The following is a 16,469-nucleotide window of genomic DNA, read 5'->3' as shown; positions in this document are numbered from 1 at the left end:
TTAATCTCTAGAAAATAATGATGGGCTCATGAGGCAATGTGTGTGCATGGAAACTCTTGGATTACTTAGTAAAGTCTTTACTGAGCTCTGAGAGCTGGGTCTGTCAGCACTATCAAATGTCACCCTTCTACATGGTGATAAGCACCAAGTGTAATGAAGTGAACCCTAATAGAGGGGTCATTCACTAAGCTGTGATATTTAGGAAAAATACTGCAGAAGTCAAAGCCATGGTAAATGACCCTATGGCTTTGTGACTCCTTTAGGGGAAAAATACCATGGAAGTGAGACCCCATACACAATGCGCAATGTAAGCCTTTAGACTGTGGGGCTGGCATTGCTTAAAAGGGGCCTCTCCGCTCCAAGAACGCACTCCAATTAATGTAACCCCCCCACGAGTCTGCTTAGACCTGTTTCACCCCCCACCCCACTGCCCTTATAGGCAGCCTGTAGTAATAAAACCTTTTTTTTTTTTTTTAAAAAGTACTTTTTGCAGAATGTTGAACGCTTTGCCCCAGCCCAAACACTGCTTGTTCACACAAATTCCAGCTCCTGGAGGCTTGGGACCCTCACTCTAGTCAACACCCCAGACCCCTCCCCCTTTTTGAAGAAAATTGCCCTGGTGGACAGCCCCATTCCCTGCGTTCTCTCCTGGAGTATTCTCTAGGGGGGCCTGGATTATTCTCTAGGTTCTGGACCCAGGTGGCGGCTATTTTCCAAAATTGTCCACTTGGTCTTTGCTTCTGTCACAAAATCATTTTAATACTCATGGTGCCAGGGCTCATTTAATGCAAGATTTTTCAAATATCTCAAATCCCCACATTTTAGGCCATTTACCTTGCAAAACACAGCCTTCTATGGCATAGTGAATGACCCCCAGAGTTTTTCAGACCAGACTCTGAAAGATGTTGAAGTTATTCAAGCAGTTTGTGTTGAGCAGGAGAGAGGATCTAGAGCCTTGCCCTCACACCATATGACAAATCTCCTTTGTTTAAAACTATATTTTTGGTGGCAGTCACTTAAGCCTGCAAAATCAATGAGCTCCAGACCTTAGTGATTTATCCATATTATATGAAGCTAGTAGTAAAAACTCATTCAAGGATGGGTTAATATTGTGATGTTTAGGAAGTGCATAATTGAGATGTGTAGTAGAGTGTGCACGCTGAGCTCTGGTGTACTGTGGTGGTAGAGAGTGGATTGACTATTCAGAAAGAAAGAGAGGGTTGGAACTCAGTTTCCATAGGTGGTACTAGAGTGTGAAGTGGACAATATGGAGAGAGAGGAACAGAGCTGAAGAGTACGGGAAATGAGAGGCAGATTTCAATTTCCATAGAGAGGGAGTGGAGCTCAATTTGCATAACAGCTATACAGGCGTGGGGCAACTTTCCTCTTTTATAGTTGGGGAGATTTCATCATAAGTTCCTTCGTAAGGGAGTGGATGTTTTCCAGCTTAATCAGTTGATCATCCTTCCAACATTTTTTTCCAGGCATATGTCAAAGGTGCACAAACCCTGCACAGTTTAGACAGAGAACATCTGACTTCTGTCTAGAATGGACTAAATCCCATAGAAATTCCTCTTAGCTTTGTTTTTGGCCCAAATAGGGCTGGAATCACTGTAGCCAAATGCGCTAATAAGAAAGATTGCTTTTCCTTTTATTACAAGGCAGATCAATCTCTGGAAGGACATGTGAAAAGCTAATAATGTTAGAGCTATGGCAGCATCAATGGCCCACCTGATACTGCAGCTTTCAAATTTCCTCCATGGAAGCCAATGTGAAGCTCAGTTCACATTTTATAATTGCATTTGTTTGGACTGTAGACTTGGTTAGTGTACCTTACAAGGTTTTGAGGAGTGGAATATCAACATTTTTGTGCCTTCCTTGGAAATGCAGAATGTTAAGTGGAATAATATAAATAAATATATTTACCTGTTGCTATGTTCAGTTTCCCTCTTTATTTGAGGGCAACTTATAGCTAGGGTTTCCAACTTGTAAGGACAGTTATTTTGCTTGTCCTCAGAGAAAACAGTTGCTTATCTGTAACTGGTGTTTTCAGAGGGCAGCAGGACACCAGTGCACATAAACCTACCTTCCTCCCCTGGTAGTTGGTTTCTAACAAACATTTATATATTTATGGAGGGGCCTCATGCTGCAGTGATGATGCAGGTCATCCTACGCATGCTCAGTAAGTGCATGAAAAAAGTTATAGAAGCTTTTGAGAAGTTTCATCCCCAGGCTGTTGATGACATGACCCTCTTGTGGAGTTTTTTTGCTGTCCTCAGAACACCTGATAAGAACTTTGTTTATATTGCTGGATATAACTTCCTCAGAATACCTGGTAAGTAACTTTGCTCTATTGGATATAATTTTGCTCTCAATGATTACACAGGAGTTTGAAGACTTGGATCATGCTTTTTCTTAACACTTGCATATTTTGTCCATGCATTTTTATATGTCTATAGACTATTTGATTTTGTGTTTTTTTTTCCAATTTGGATCAAAAGTTGAATGAACTTCCACTTTTGTGACTGAATTGTACCCCTAAATCAAATTGGTTGCTAACCTAAAATTAACCTAGCCTTTTTCAGTAGATAAATACTTAAACTTTTAATATATTATAAAAGCAACAGTGTACAATCCCTTTTTTTGTTTTTAAAAATAAAATCTACTATAAACCTAGTCAGTTAATCTATATGAGTACTAGAAATCTGTCATATTAAATTTCCTGGTGCATTCATTTTTGTTAATGATAGAGAAGAATTGAGGTGCATGTACATTTTGGGGGAAGGATGGGTTTGCACAAATTTTAATCAAATTTTTTATTTTTAGAATTGTTGGAACAAATTGTGCCACCTGATGAGACAGATCAGACAAGTGAAGAAAAGGTTTCAAGTACTGAAGAGCAATGGGATGACTTAGCAGAGGAGGAGAAAAAGGAGGCCTCAGAAAAGAAAAAGATTTCAGAAGCCAGCTCTGTTGCTGATGAGTCTTTAATGGAAACCGAATGAATGCTTCAAGTGCACTGTAGTAATTAGCTCTTAGTAGCTAAGTTTATGCCAATTATTTCTTTTTCAGGTGGTGTTTTTATGGCACATTTTAGCATTCACTTAAGCTTCAGCTGCATTGCTGCTAAATGCTGCTGGTTATTGTAAATGTGAAAATGTATTTTATTTTTAAGGAATTGCACTTCAGAATGTACGGTTGGTACTAGTAAAATATAAAATCAAGAGTACTTTTAATTTGCATAAGTATTTTAAATATGTGCATGCAGATTTATTTTACATGCAGTTGTATTTAGTCAGGCTTAGCAACTACAATTGGGAAGAACATTTGACTCAATGTGAGAATGTTTTGGATGTTTAATGTTTTGCCATGCAATACTAACTGTATGAATAATTGTCTGCATTTGGGAGCTAATATCAGTTTAAGCAGTACGAAGACATTACTAATGTATGGACTTTTTTAGATGGGGTGCAGTTACACAGCACGTGTAGGGTTGCCTTCTGGTATTGTATTGCACATAGACTACACATACACCATATACAAAATTAGCCTTATGTTTACATAATGGTGAATGACATTGGATGTGCTTCAGATTGTACTTGAAAACGGAATATTTATACTGTACAGTAATAATGCAGAAGTCAGTTTTGCATCTTTTGTGTTTGTATTTTGTTTAAAGAAAATAAAGATGTAATATTTAGCATGCATGGCACTCAGAATTTGTCTATCATTGTTCCTACAAAACAATGTCTGAAAAACATCCTGATTGCTATAAATTGTGTAAAAATGGAAGTTGTGATCCTTTTAAAAGTTGTAATTGTTAGATCTGAGTTTGTGTAAATAGTTTGCTTCAGAATTTTTTCTCTAAATTATGTATAGCTGTCAAAAGGAAAACTGCCGAGGAGGAAGTGACGTCATTGGGCTAGATGGCCGCCTGAGCCCCGAACTCCGCAGCGATTTTTCTTTCAATCGCACAAGCAGGACTTCATACGCTGCCAAACCGCATTATAAATATATAAAATTAAATCAGAATGCACAGCTGACTATCCGATCATGGTCACGAAACGCAAAATAGTGTATTTCCGCTGTTTCTCCTACAAGAAGCAGGGAGAGCATGAGGTTGGGGAATGCTGATCAGGCTGCGATCGGGGACGCACAGGACAGCAAGGAAATGGCGGATTAGTTCAATATTTCCTCAGATGAAGCCCCCACACACGCAGAATTTCGTTCCTGGTTCTGCAGCATACGCCAGGACCTTAAATCATATAGGACTGAGATGCAGGAAATGAGCGATCTTCATGACCAACTGGCCACTTTAGGAAACAAAGTGGATGATATAGACAACTGTGAAGCCCAAGCAGAAAATTCCAAATGTTTAAACGAGCTCTGCACTGATTTACAGGAAGAAAATGCTACCATACGCTCCAAATTGGCTGACCTAGAAAATAGAGCTAGGAGTAATTTGCGCTTTAGCGGCTTCCTTGAAAATAAGGAGAATACAGATTGCATGGACCTTATATATCGGTTCTGTGCCTTCTTACTTGGCACTGATTGTGAATTTGAAGGTGAGCAGCAGGCTGTGATCAAGCTCGACAGAGCCCACAGGGTTTTCAAGGCACCAGGCACAGGAATCCCTAGAGACATTATCATTTGCTTTCAAGATTATACTATTAAGGAGCAAATCGCGAACAAAACGAAACGGCAGATGAAGTGGCCCTGGGAAATCCAAGAAATTTCTATATTCGCTGACTTGTCCCAAGCCACGCTCCAAAGCAGACAGGCACTCAAGGAAGTAACAGCATTCCTGAGAAAAGAAAACATCAAATATATCTGGCTACAACATTTTGGCCTAAGCTAATCATGGGATGGAGTGACCCAGCGGATAATGACTGAAGCAGATGCCACCTGGGTTCTAAAGGATCACAGTTTTGCACCCACACACCCCACGGATCTGGAGCCAAAGAAATCTCTGGCCAAGGAACAACACCCACAATGGCAGAGGGCGAGATCCAGAAATAGTTGGCTTAAGTGGAGTTCTGATCCTCAAAAATCTTCGCTGGAAAAGACATGAAGCTATGGCTTCAGAGACACTAATCTCATTCTGCAAGGACCTTACTAGATCAGTAAGCTTATACCTACTACTTTGCAGATAGTTATTTCTAGCTCGATTGAGGTCAGGGCTCTTGAGAACCTGCTTCAGGAGTCATCTATAGCATTATTGATGTTAGGTTATTTGGCACTTTTATATTCCACTTCTATTATCCTGTTTGGTTTACTTGTTCACATATAATGCAGCTGGGGCTGTCTGGACCATGACTTTTCCTTCCTCCAAAAGATGGAGTATACAAGTTCTGTCTGGAGGTTATGGCAGAACAGGGAAGAGGGTGGGGGAGCGGGAGGGGTGGGGGGAGGGTAACTGCACAACCACTCCACTTGACTTAACTACTGAAGTGGGAAAGACGAGTGACTTAGGTCTACCTTGGCAAGTGTCCTGGGGTGATCTGGGAAACTACAGACCGGTTAGCCTGACTACAGTGCCAGGAAAAATAGTGGAAAGTGTTACAAAACATCAAAATCACAGAAAATATAGAAAGACATGGTTTAATGGAACAGTCAGCATGGCTTTACTCAAGGCAAGTCTTGCCTTACAAATCTGCTTCACTTTTTCGAAGGAGTTAATAAACATGTGGATAAAGGTGAACTGGTAGATGTAGTGTTCTTGGATTTTCAGAAGGTGTTTGACAAAATTCCTCATCAGAGGCTTCTAGGAAAAGTAAAAAGTCATGGGATAGGTGGCGATGTCCTTTTGTGGATTACAAACTGACTAAAAGACAGGAAACAGAGAGTAGGATTAAATGGACATTTCCTAGCGTGTAGCAGATGGACTCATTACAAATGGGTATAGTGTGCTCGTGCTTACAGTTGGAGACGGATCTGACGTCAGCACGTGGTACATATACCCCTGCAGGAAGTGCAGACTCTCAGTAATTTCAGTCTCCAAAGCAGTTTGGAGCTACCTTACGCTCGCTGAGCGTTTTTCCAAATTCTAACGACTAAATTCTTAGAAGAATCCTACCTGAAGACGAGCCCCGCACTCCTGCAGTGATACCCTCTGGTCCCTCCCCCAGTTGAGTTTCCAGAGGTGATTTCCGTGGTCCCTCGGGGGTACGAGCCTCGGTCCGGTGGCCGGATCGCGGCAGGGACCTAGCCCCCGAGTGAGAAGGGCTCGGGCGCGGCATAGAGGCAGCCTCGGTCCCGATCCGTTCGCGGTGAGGACTTGGCCCCCGAGCGAGACGAGTTTGGGCGCGGCTTAGAGGCAGCGGGTGCACTTCCTCGAGCGCAGTGGTGACGGTACTCACCCTCTTCCCCCCGCAGCCGGAGACCGCCCGGGTCGCAGCCGGGAAGCGCCGAAGATCAGGTAAGGCGTACATCTTTACTTTACTGGTCTCCGAAGAGCGAGGATTAGCGGGGTCTGCCTACGTGGCAGCCCGCCAAGGAGGTCGCCATTTTGCCTGCCTGCCCACCGTCGCCATCTGCCCTGGTTCGCTGCCTCGATCTAGCATACAGTTTAAGCGCACAGGCATCGGGCACGTATGTTAGGTGCCTGAAAGTGATAGGCCCCCATTGATAGGCACACGTTGATAGGCGCATACTTTCGGCTGAGAGCACACCAGAGATAACAGACGCGATGGAGCGTATGAGAGCCCATGCGTCCGCAGAGCCGGCACCTCCAGAATCAGGTATAAGAGCTCTAGGCCTCTGCTCAGCTTGCTACCTCAGAGCCACACAGAGCGAGGAAGCAGACTCCCTATGTGCCCAATGTGAGGAGGCTCTGGGAGTTCCAGGCCAGGGCCGGTCCCAGCCCAGATTGACTGCCAGTTCCTCAGGGAACACCCTGAACCTAGCAGGCCGCGGTGAGCAGCCAGGGAACCCTACAGACCTGGTGCCCCTACAGCTAGAACCTGCTTCGCTCTCCTGGGTGGAATTATTCAAGGGGATTCACGCCTTTGTCAAGATGCAGTCTGATCCCCGACCGGACCCATACGTACCGGATGACCCTGTCCCTGGACCCTCTAGACCTAGGCACGGCTACCCGCCACCCGGAAGCCCCACTTATGGGGACTCAGATTACTCTGAGGAAGAAGGCGAGCTCCCCGAGGAGGGAGAACTTCCCTATGGGATAGAGCCATATCGAACCATGAGACGCTTCTTTCTTAAGGAGAATCTTCCAGACCTGGTCTCTCAGTGCCTGTCGGAGCTGGCTATCCTGGGCCCAGGGGAACCTAGAATGAACCCCCTGCTAGAGGGCCTGCGTCAAACGGCTCACCATTTTCCCCTCCTACAAGCAGCACAGCAGCTAATTGATCTGGAGTGGAATGCGCCGGAGGCCTCATTCAAAGGGGGTCGAGCTTTGTCTAGCATGTACCCCCTGGACCCGGCAACCAAGGAGCTGCTGGCGTGCCCAAAGGTAGACGCCATAGTTAGCGCAATTGTGAAGCACACCACCATTCCGGTGGAGGGAGGGGCGGCCCTCAAGGATGCACATGACCGGCGCATGGACGCCATTCTGAAACAAGCCTTTGAGGTGGCAGCCATGTCCCTACGAATTGCAACCTGCTGCACCGTGGTGACACGTTCCTGTTTATCACAAGCCAGGAACAGCACCCCTGGAGAAGAAATGGAATCAGCCCTCTCGTTCCTCACTGACGCTGCCTCCGATTTAGTCTGTACAGCAGCCAAGGGAGTGTCATCCTCAGTGGCAGCGAGGAGACAGCTCTGGCTACGAAATTGGTTGGCCGACTCCTCCTCCAAGACACGCCTTACAAGAATGCCCTTTAAGGGATCCCTCCTGTTCGGCACGACCTCGAGAACCTGGCTGACAAGTGGGGCGCATCTCCATTACCCTGTCTACCAGAAGACAAGTCAAGGAGGAGCCAGCACCCTTTTCCTAGACCATCCAGAGATAGAACCTCTCAACGCTTCAACCCTTACAGGTCTCGCTACCAAGCACCTCATTCTCAGACCAGGAACCAGTCCTTTCGGACCAGGCCCAACAAGAGGGGAACCAGCTCTGGTTCGGGTCCCGGCCGCACCCCACAATGAGAATCAGCCGACCGATCTGGGGGAAGAAGCCATAGGGGGCAAACTAACCCTATTCTACCACAGGTGGGTCGAGATTACTTCAGACCAGTGGGTCCTCGCCATTGTCCGGGAAGGGTATTACCTGGACTTCCTTCATCTCCCTCCAGACAAGTTTGTGGAATCTCCTTGTCCGCCCCTCAAGAGGGCGGCGCTGGAAGCTACCTTGGGGAGGCTCCTGTCCCTAAAAGCCATAATCCCAGTGCCTGCATAGGAGATAAATTCTGGGCATTACTCCATTTATTTCATCATACCCAAGAAGGGGGGTACCTTCAGACCTGTCCTGGACCTCAAGTCAGTCAACCGGCACTTAAGGGTCCCAGGATTTCGCATGGAAACTCTGCGGTCAGTCCGAAGTGCAATACAGCCAGGGGAGTATCTTTCATCCCTGGATCTGTCAGAGGCCTACTTGCATATCCCAATCCATCGGGATCACCAGCACTACTTACGCTTCAAAGTCCTGGATCAACACTTTCAGTTCCGGGCTCTACCCTTCGGATTAGCCACCGCGCCGCAGACCTTTACCAAGGTAATAGTAGTGGTGGCAGCGTCACTCAGGAAGGAAGGCATTCTCGTCCATTCCTACCTAGACGATTGGCTGATCAGGGCAAAGTCACCGGAGGAGAGCCACCGGGAAACCAACAGAGTTATATCTCTCCTGGAAAGCCTAGGATGGGTAGTCAACACAAGCAACAGTTCCCTACAGCCTTCACAGTCGCTGGAATACCTAGGAGACCGATTCGACACCCAGGAAGACAAGGTCAGCCTGACCTCCAAGAGGAAATCAAAACTCCAGAATCGTTTACAGACTTTGCTGAGCGCCACCCGGCCCACAGCTTGGGATTACCTACAGGTCCTCGGCCTAATGGCCTCCACTCTGGAAGTGGTTTCATGGGCACGGGCTCATATGAGACCGTTACAACGCGCCCTCTTATCTCTGTGGTGCCCACGATTACAGAACTACACCGTGCATCTACCTCTACCGGCCAGAGAACGGCATCAGTTACGCTGGTGGCTGCAGCCCGGCCACATGAGCCGGGGGTCAAAAATGTCCTCTCCAACCTGGACCCTGCTCACTACAGATGCCAGCCTCAGCGGCTGGGGAGCACATTGCGAAGAACTAACCGCCCAAGGGCGGTGGAACAGAGAAGAGTCAGGGTGGAACATCAACCGACTAGAGGCACGGGCAGTCAGGTTAGCATGCCTGCGATTTGCCCACAGACTTCGCACCAGAGCAGTCAGGGTGATGTCGGACAATGCCACTACGGTGGCATACATCAACCGGCAGGGCGGAACCAGGAGCTGACAGGTATCCTTAGAAATAGCCCTCCTGATGGTTTGGGCGGAAGCAAATCTCCAGGACATCTCCGCCGTCCACATCGCCGGGAAGGACAACACCACGGCAGACTTCCTCAGCAGAGAAAGCCTAAACCTGGGGGAATGGCAACTGTCGTCCACGGCCTTCCAGATGATTGTGGATCAGTGGGGGACGCCGGGCATGGACCTACTAGCGGACAGGTCCAACTCTCAAGTACCCAGATACTTCAGTCGCAGACGAGATCCTCTATCCCACAGGATCGATGCCCTGGTGCAACCATGGCCTCAGGGGATACTGCTGTATGCCTTCCCCCCATGGCCCCTACTGGGCGCCATTATACTCAAGATTCAGCGACACAGAGGCCTAGTTCTTCTGGTGGCCCCGGACTGGCCAAGAAGACCCTGGTACGCAGACATGAGAAGACTACTGGCAGGGGATCCTCTATCCCTGCCCCCTCACAGGGACCTGCTGAGACAAGGTCCCATCCTCCACGAGAATCCAGCTCAATTCTCTCTTACGGTCTGGCCATTGAGAGGGCTCGACTGAGGAAAAGAGGATACTCAGGGGCGGTAATAGATACACTCCGAGCACGCAAATTCTCCACATCACTAACTTACATACGGATCTGGAGAGTATTTGAAGCCTGGTGCGAAACTCGCAGCACCAACCCACATGCCGCTAAAATCCTTATCATTTGGATTTCCTGCAAGATGGGCTTCAGAAGGGTCTGTCCCTCAATTCAATCAAGGTTCAGGTGGCAGCGCTATCCTGCTACGGCCACAGGTATGACGGCAACAGCATTGCCACACACCCAGACGTTTCACGTTTCCTGAAAGGAGTCAAGCACATTCGCCTGCCACTGAAATGGCCAGTGCCCCTGTGGAACCTCAACCTAGTTTTGGACTTCTTAGCGGGACCCACCTTCAGACCACTCCGAGGACTGTCCCTCCAGTTGTTAACCTTGAAGATGGTGTTCTTGCTGGCTGTATGCTCCGCACGCCGCATCTCAGAGCTACAAGCGCTGTCCTGCCGCGATCCGTTTCTCAGGATCACCCCAGGGGCTATCCATCTTCACACAGTTCCTTCCTTCTTACCCAAAGTAGTGTCACACTTCCACCTCGACCAAACCATATCCTTGCCAACCATAGAAGGGTTGAAGAAATTGGAAGCAGGTTGAATACTGCGTCATCTTGACATCGGCAGGCTGCTGTCCAGATACCTGGAGATGTTGGAAACAGTACGAAAGATGGGACCACCTGTTCGTCCTTCACAGTGGGAAGTGGCCTCACGAGCGACTATTGCTTGCTGGATCAAAGAAGTTATCAAAGCGGCCTACGCAGAAGTGGGAAAACCACCACCTTTACGAGTCAAGGCTCACTCTACCAGAGCACAAGTGGCCTCCTGGGCAGAAACTAGGATGCTGTCGCCTGCAGAGATATGTAAAGCGGCGATGTGGTCCTCCCTCCATACCTTCTCCAGATTCTATCGTCTGGACGTCCAGGCCAGGGAGGACTCCGCATTTGCAAGGGCAATCCTAAACGTACCTCAGGCAGCCTCCCACCCAGTCCGGGAGTAGCTTTTGTACATCCCGTTTGTAATGAGTCCATCTCCTACACGCTAGGAAATGGTGAGATTACTTACCTGATAATCTCGTTTTCTTTAGTGTAGGCAGATGGACTTAGCATCCCGCTCATCTGCTGATATATATGGGGATTCACCGTTTCAAGCTAAGCCATGTTTCCTTACATAGGGCATCCACCCTGCCGGGTGTCGACGCCTTCCGGTTGAGAACACTGGCAGTCTCCAGCTACTATCAATCGGTTAGGTTAATCATGTTCAGTTAATCAATCGGTAATTCACACATATATCTATACAGCTTTTGCAAGGAAGATTACTGAGCGTCTGCACTTCCTGCAGGGGAATATGTACCACGTGCGGACGTCGGATCCGTCTCCAACTGTTAGCACGAGCACACTATACCCATTCGTAATGAGTCCATCTGCCTACACTAAGGAAAACGAGATTATCAGGTAAGTAATCTCACCAATTTTCTCAGTGGAAGGGAGTGGGCAGTGGAGTGCTTCAGGGATCTGTATTGGGACCCTTACTTTTCAATATTTATAAATGATCTGGAAAGAAATACGAGTGAGGTAATCAAATTTGCAGATGATACAAAATTGTTCAGAGTAGTTAAATCACATCAGATTGTGATAAATTGCAGGAAGACCTTGTGAGACTGGAAAATTGGGCATAGAAATGGCAGATGAAATTTAATGTGGATAAGTGCAAGGTGATGCATATAGGGAAAAATAACCAATGCTATAGTTACACAATGTTAGGTTCCATATTAGGAGCTACCACCCAAGAAAGAGATCTAGGCGTCATAGTGGATAACACATTGAAATCTTCAGTTCAGTTTGCTGCGGCAGTCAAAAAACCAAACAATGCTGGGAATTATTAGAAAGGGAATGATGAATAAATCGGAAAATGTCATAATGCCTCTGTATCGCTCCATGGTGAGACCGCACCTTGAATACTGTGTACAATTTTGGTCGCCGCATCTCAAACAAGATATAATTGTGATGGAGAAGGTACAGAGAAGGGTGACCAAAATGATAAGGGGAATGGAACAGCTCCCCTATGAGGAAATACGAAAGAGGTTAGGACTTTTCAGCTTGGAGAAGAAACAGCTGAGGGGGGGATATGATAGAGGTGATTAAAATCATGAGAGGTCTAGAATGGGTAGATGTGAATCGGTTATTTACTCTTTCAGATAATAGAAAGACTAGGGGGCACTCCATGAAGTTAGCATATGGCACATTTAAAACTAATCTGGGAAAGTTCTTTTTCACTCAATGCACAATTAAACTCTGGAATTTGTTGCCAGAGGATGTGGTTAGTGCAGTTAGTATAGCTGTGTTTAAAAAAGGATTGGATAAGTTCTTGGAGGAGAAGTCCATTACCTGCTATTAATTAAGTTGACTTAGAAAATAGCCACTGCTATTACTAGCAGCAGTAACATGGAATAGATTTAGTTTTTGGGTACTTGCCAGGTTCTTATGGCCTGGATTGGCCACGGTTGGAAACAGGATGCTGGGCTTGATGGACCCTTGGTCTGACCCAGTATGGCATGTTCTTATGTTCTAAGGGGAGGGGAAATGCTTGCCCCTAATTCTAATATAGCAGGCATAACAGTACTTTTAAAATCGGGAAGGGATCCAGCGGCTTGTGAATCATACCATCCAATTTCCCTTTTAAACCTGGATCTTAGTCTTTTGGCAAGGATCTGCTGTATGAATAGATATATAACTACATTAATACATTAAGATCAGGTGCAATTTATGCCATGTAGACTTGTAGGTGACAACATATGCAAATTAATTGACATGCAGTGGTGGGCTAAACATCAGAGTGCAGATGCCATTTTTCTATCCATGGATGCTGAAAAGCCTTTGATGTGGTTCACTGGCCTTTTCTTTTCCAGATCTTTCAAAGATGGGGTTTGGTACAGCCTTCTGCCAATGGATCACAGTTTTATACTCTAATCCAAAGAGATGTCTGAAAATTAATGGGGGATACTTGGATTACTTTACAATGGGCAGGGGGACGAGGCAGGGGTGCCCCTTGTCACCACTCCTTTTTGCCATTTTTCTCGAGCCATTAGCCACCATCATTAGAGGGGATCCAGAGGTCTTGGGCTTCTCATTTGCTCACCACACTTTCAAATTGTCCCTCTACGCAGATGATGTTATGTTTATGCTCACTAACACTCACTAGTCTTTAACTGCTATTGAGAGGAATATAAAAGAGTTTGGCTCAGTCTCCGGGTTCAGAGTGAACTGGGATAAATCAGAGATCCTTAACCTCACCTGTAGCCCGGAAACAGTACACAACCTGAAACAATTACATCCTTTCTGCTGGGCCTCGCAGAAAGTAAAATATTTGGGGATATATTTATCTAACAACCCTGAAGCTTTATTCCATTTGAATCACACCCTGTTGTTGAAGAAAGTATTTGCTGACCTAGACCAATGGGATAGACTTCAATTATCTTGGCTAGGGATGACAGCAACCATCAAAGTGTACCTATTATCAAGGTTGCTCTACCTTTTTCAGTCCCTACCTATTTTGATCTCTAATGACATGCTTAGACGATGGCAGAGAAGGGTATTCAGTTTTATTGGGAAATGGAGACCCCCCCCCCCTGGTTAGTCATGTGGTTCTCTACCAAACTAAGGCAGAAGGAGGGTTGGGGATACCTTATCTGCTCTGGTATTACGTGGCAGCACAGTTAAAACTCAATTATCAACCGGCACCTATCAGGGCCTGGGTTGGCGACCTATCCTGAGATTTTACACACGAGTGGGAAATGGTATTCAAGCAAATTCATAAGACCTCAATATCAACACTTCTGGTTGAAAACAGCTATAAACAACTGTACAGATGGTACCTAACCCCTGCTCGGTTGGCAAAACTAATCCCCCATTCTGATAGTACTTGCTGGAGAGGGTGTAGTTTAATAGGTAGTTATATTCATATGTGGTGGTTGGGAGATAAAATGAATCTCAGATATTGCAAACTGATGTACAGCTGTCAATGGAAATGGTTTTATTGAATGTAATTGATACAGGCGGGCTGACATATCTTCATTCGGTTGTTCCACAATTTTGTATAGCTGTGAGACTGGAAATAGCTAAAGCATGGAAGGCACCTACTTGCCCATCCCTACAATCCATATTGTGACGGTTGGACAGTGTCTGTACACTATACAAGTTGATGGTGGAAAAATCATCATTCCCTAAACAGATTTCATGCAACATGGGATACCTATTTAAGTTGGCAGTCTTTATGACAGGTGACGGACCAGGTCACCCATTGAAGGATTACAGGATCCCTGCATTGACCAATATGTCATACTATATTTCCAACTTCAGATGTCTCTGCGGACATAATGAGTATTTATGAGGTTGGGGGGGGGGGGGGTGAGGGATGGGGGTAAGGGATATCATACCGTTATATTATTGTGGTAGTGAACAATAAGGTTGACATAACTGTTATGCTTTGTTTATTATCTTGTCACACACCAATAAAATTGTTAAAAAAAAAAAAAAAAAAAAAGGGAAAATTGCCATTCTCTGACAAGCAGGGCTGAATTAGCAATAACATAAGAAATGCCATACTGGGTCAGACCAAGGGTCTATCCCAATATCCTGTTTCCAACAGTGGCCAATCCAAGACAGAAATACCTTGTAAGTATCCAAACATTAGGTAGATCACAAGCTATTATTGATTCTTAATTACTGTAATAGTTTATGGATTTATCCTCTAGCAACTTATCCAAACCTTTTTTAAACCCAGTAACGCTAGCTGCTGAAACCACATCCTCTGGCAGTGAATTCCAGAGTTTAACTGTGCTGAGTGAAAAAGACTTTTCTTCGATTTGTTTTAAATGAGCTACTTGCTAACTTCATTGAGTGCCCCCTGGTCTTTCTGTTATCGCAGAGAGTAATTAACCGATTTATATTAGCTTGTTCAAGCCCTTTCATGATTTTGTATACTTCTATCATATCCTCCCTCAGTTGTCTTTTCTCCAAACTGAACAGCCCTAACTTCTTTAGCCTTTCCTCATAGGGCAGCCGTTCCATGCCCCATATCATTTTGGTTGCCCATTCTCTGCACTTTCTCCAGTGCAGCTATATCCTTTTTGAGATGTGGTGACCAGACTTGCACACAGTATTCAAGGTGCAGTCTCACCATGGAGCGATACAGAGGCATTGTGACATCCTCCGTTTTATTTTCCATTCCCTTCCTAATAATTCCTAACATTTACTTTTTTGATCGCCACAGCACACTGGGCTGACTATTTCAATGTATTATCCAGTATGATGTCTAGATCTCTTCCTAAGTGATAACTCCTAAGATAGAGCCTAACATTGTATAACTACAGTAAGGGATATTTTTCCCTATATGCATCACTTTGCACTTGTCCACATTAAATTTAATCTGCCATTTGGAAGCCCAATCTTCCAGTCTCACAAGGTCCTCCTGCAATTCATCACAATCTGCTTGAGATTTAACTACTCTGCATAATTTTGTTATCCGCAAATTTGATCACCTCACTTGTCGTACCCCTTTCCTGATCATTTATAACTATATTAAAAAGCACCAGTGCAAGTATAGATCCCTGAGGTACTCCACTGTTTACCTTTTTTCCACTGTGAAAACTGACCATTTAATCTTACTCTGTTTCCTGTCTTTTAACCAACTTGCAATCCACAAAAGGACATTGCCTCTTATCCCATGACTTTTTAGTTTTCTTAGAAGCCTCTCATACAGGACTTTGAACAACTTCTGGAAATCCAAATACACCACATCTACTGGTTCACCTTTGTCCACATGTTTATTTATCCCTTCAAAAAGATGTAGGAGATTTGTGAAGCAAGAATTCCTTGGGTAAATCCATGTTGGCTGTGTCCCATCAAACCATGTCTATCTAAATGTTTCGTGATCTTATTCTTGATAAGTTTCCATGATTTTTCCGGGCACTGAAGTCAGGCTCACCGGTCTATAGTTTCCCAGATCACCTCTGGATCCCTTTTTAAATATAGGGATTACATTGGCCATCTTCCAATCTTCAGATACATTGGTTGATTTTAATGATAGGTTACAAATTTTCACGAATAGTTCTGAAATTTCATTTTTTAGTTCTTTCAGAACCCTGGGGTGTATATCATCCAGGTGATTTACTACTCTTCAGTTTGTCAATCAGGCCTACCACATCTTCCAGGTTCACCATGATTTGGTTCAATTGAACAGAATCATCACCCATGAAAACCTTTTCCAGAATGGGTATCTCTCCAACAACCTCTTCAGTAAACACTAAAGCAAAGAAATTGTTTAATCTTTCCGTGATGGCCTTATCTTCTCTAAGTGCCCCTTTAACCGTTTGATCATCCAACGGTCCAATAGACTCCCTTACGGTCTTTCTGCTTCGGATATATTTTAAAATGTT

General features: G+C 45.2%; 1 protein-coding gene across 4 annotated transcripts in view; it reads left to right on the top strand.

The window, feature by feature from the left end:
• The window catches only part of LNPK (lunapark, ER junction formation factor), a 275,063-nt gene extending 271,358 nt beyond the window's left edge, over positions 1-3,705 (top strand). For all 4 annotated transcript variants that reach the window (XM_029605842.1, XM_029605843.1, XM_029605841.1 and 1 more), the window contains one exon: positions 2,827-3,705. In XM_029605842.1, the coding sequence (XP_029461702.1) occupies positions 2,827-3,005 (179 nt within the window). In that variant the 3' untranslated portion in view covers positions 3,006-3,705. The remainder of the gene's footprint in view (positions 1-2,826) is intronic.
• Positions 3,706-16,469: the final 12,764 nt, after the last annotated feature.

Source organism: Rhinatrema bivittatum, chromosome 6 (assembly GCF_901001135.1).
Source record: "Rhinatrema bivittatum chromosome 6, aRhiBiv1.1, whole genome shotgun sequence".
NCBI classification, from domain to species: domain Eukaryota; kingdom Metazoa; phylum Chordata; class Amphibia; order Gymnophiona; family Rhinatrematidae; genus Rhinatrema; species Rhinatrema bivittatum.
This window is presented reverse-complemented; position numbering and strand designations above follow the sequence as displayed.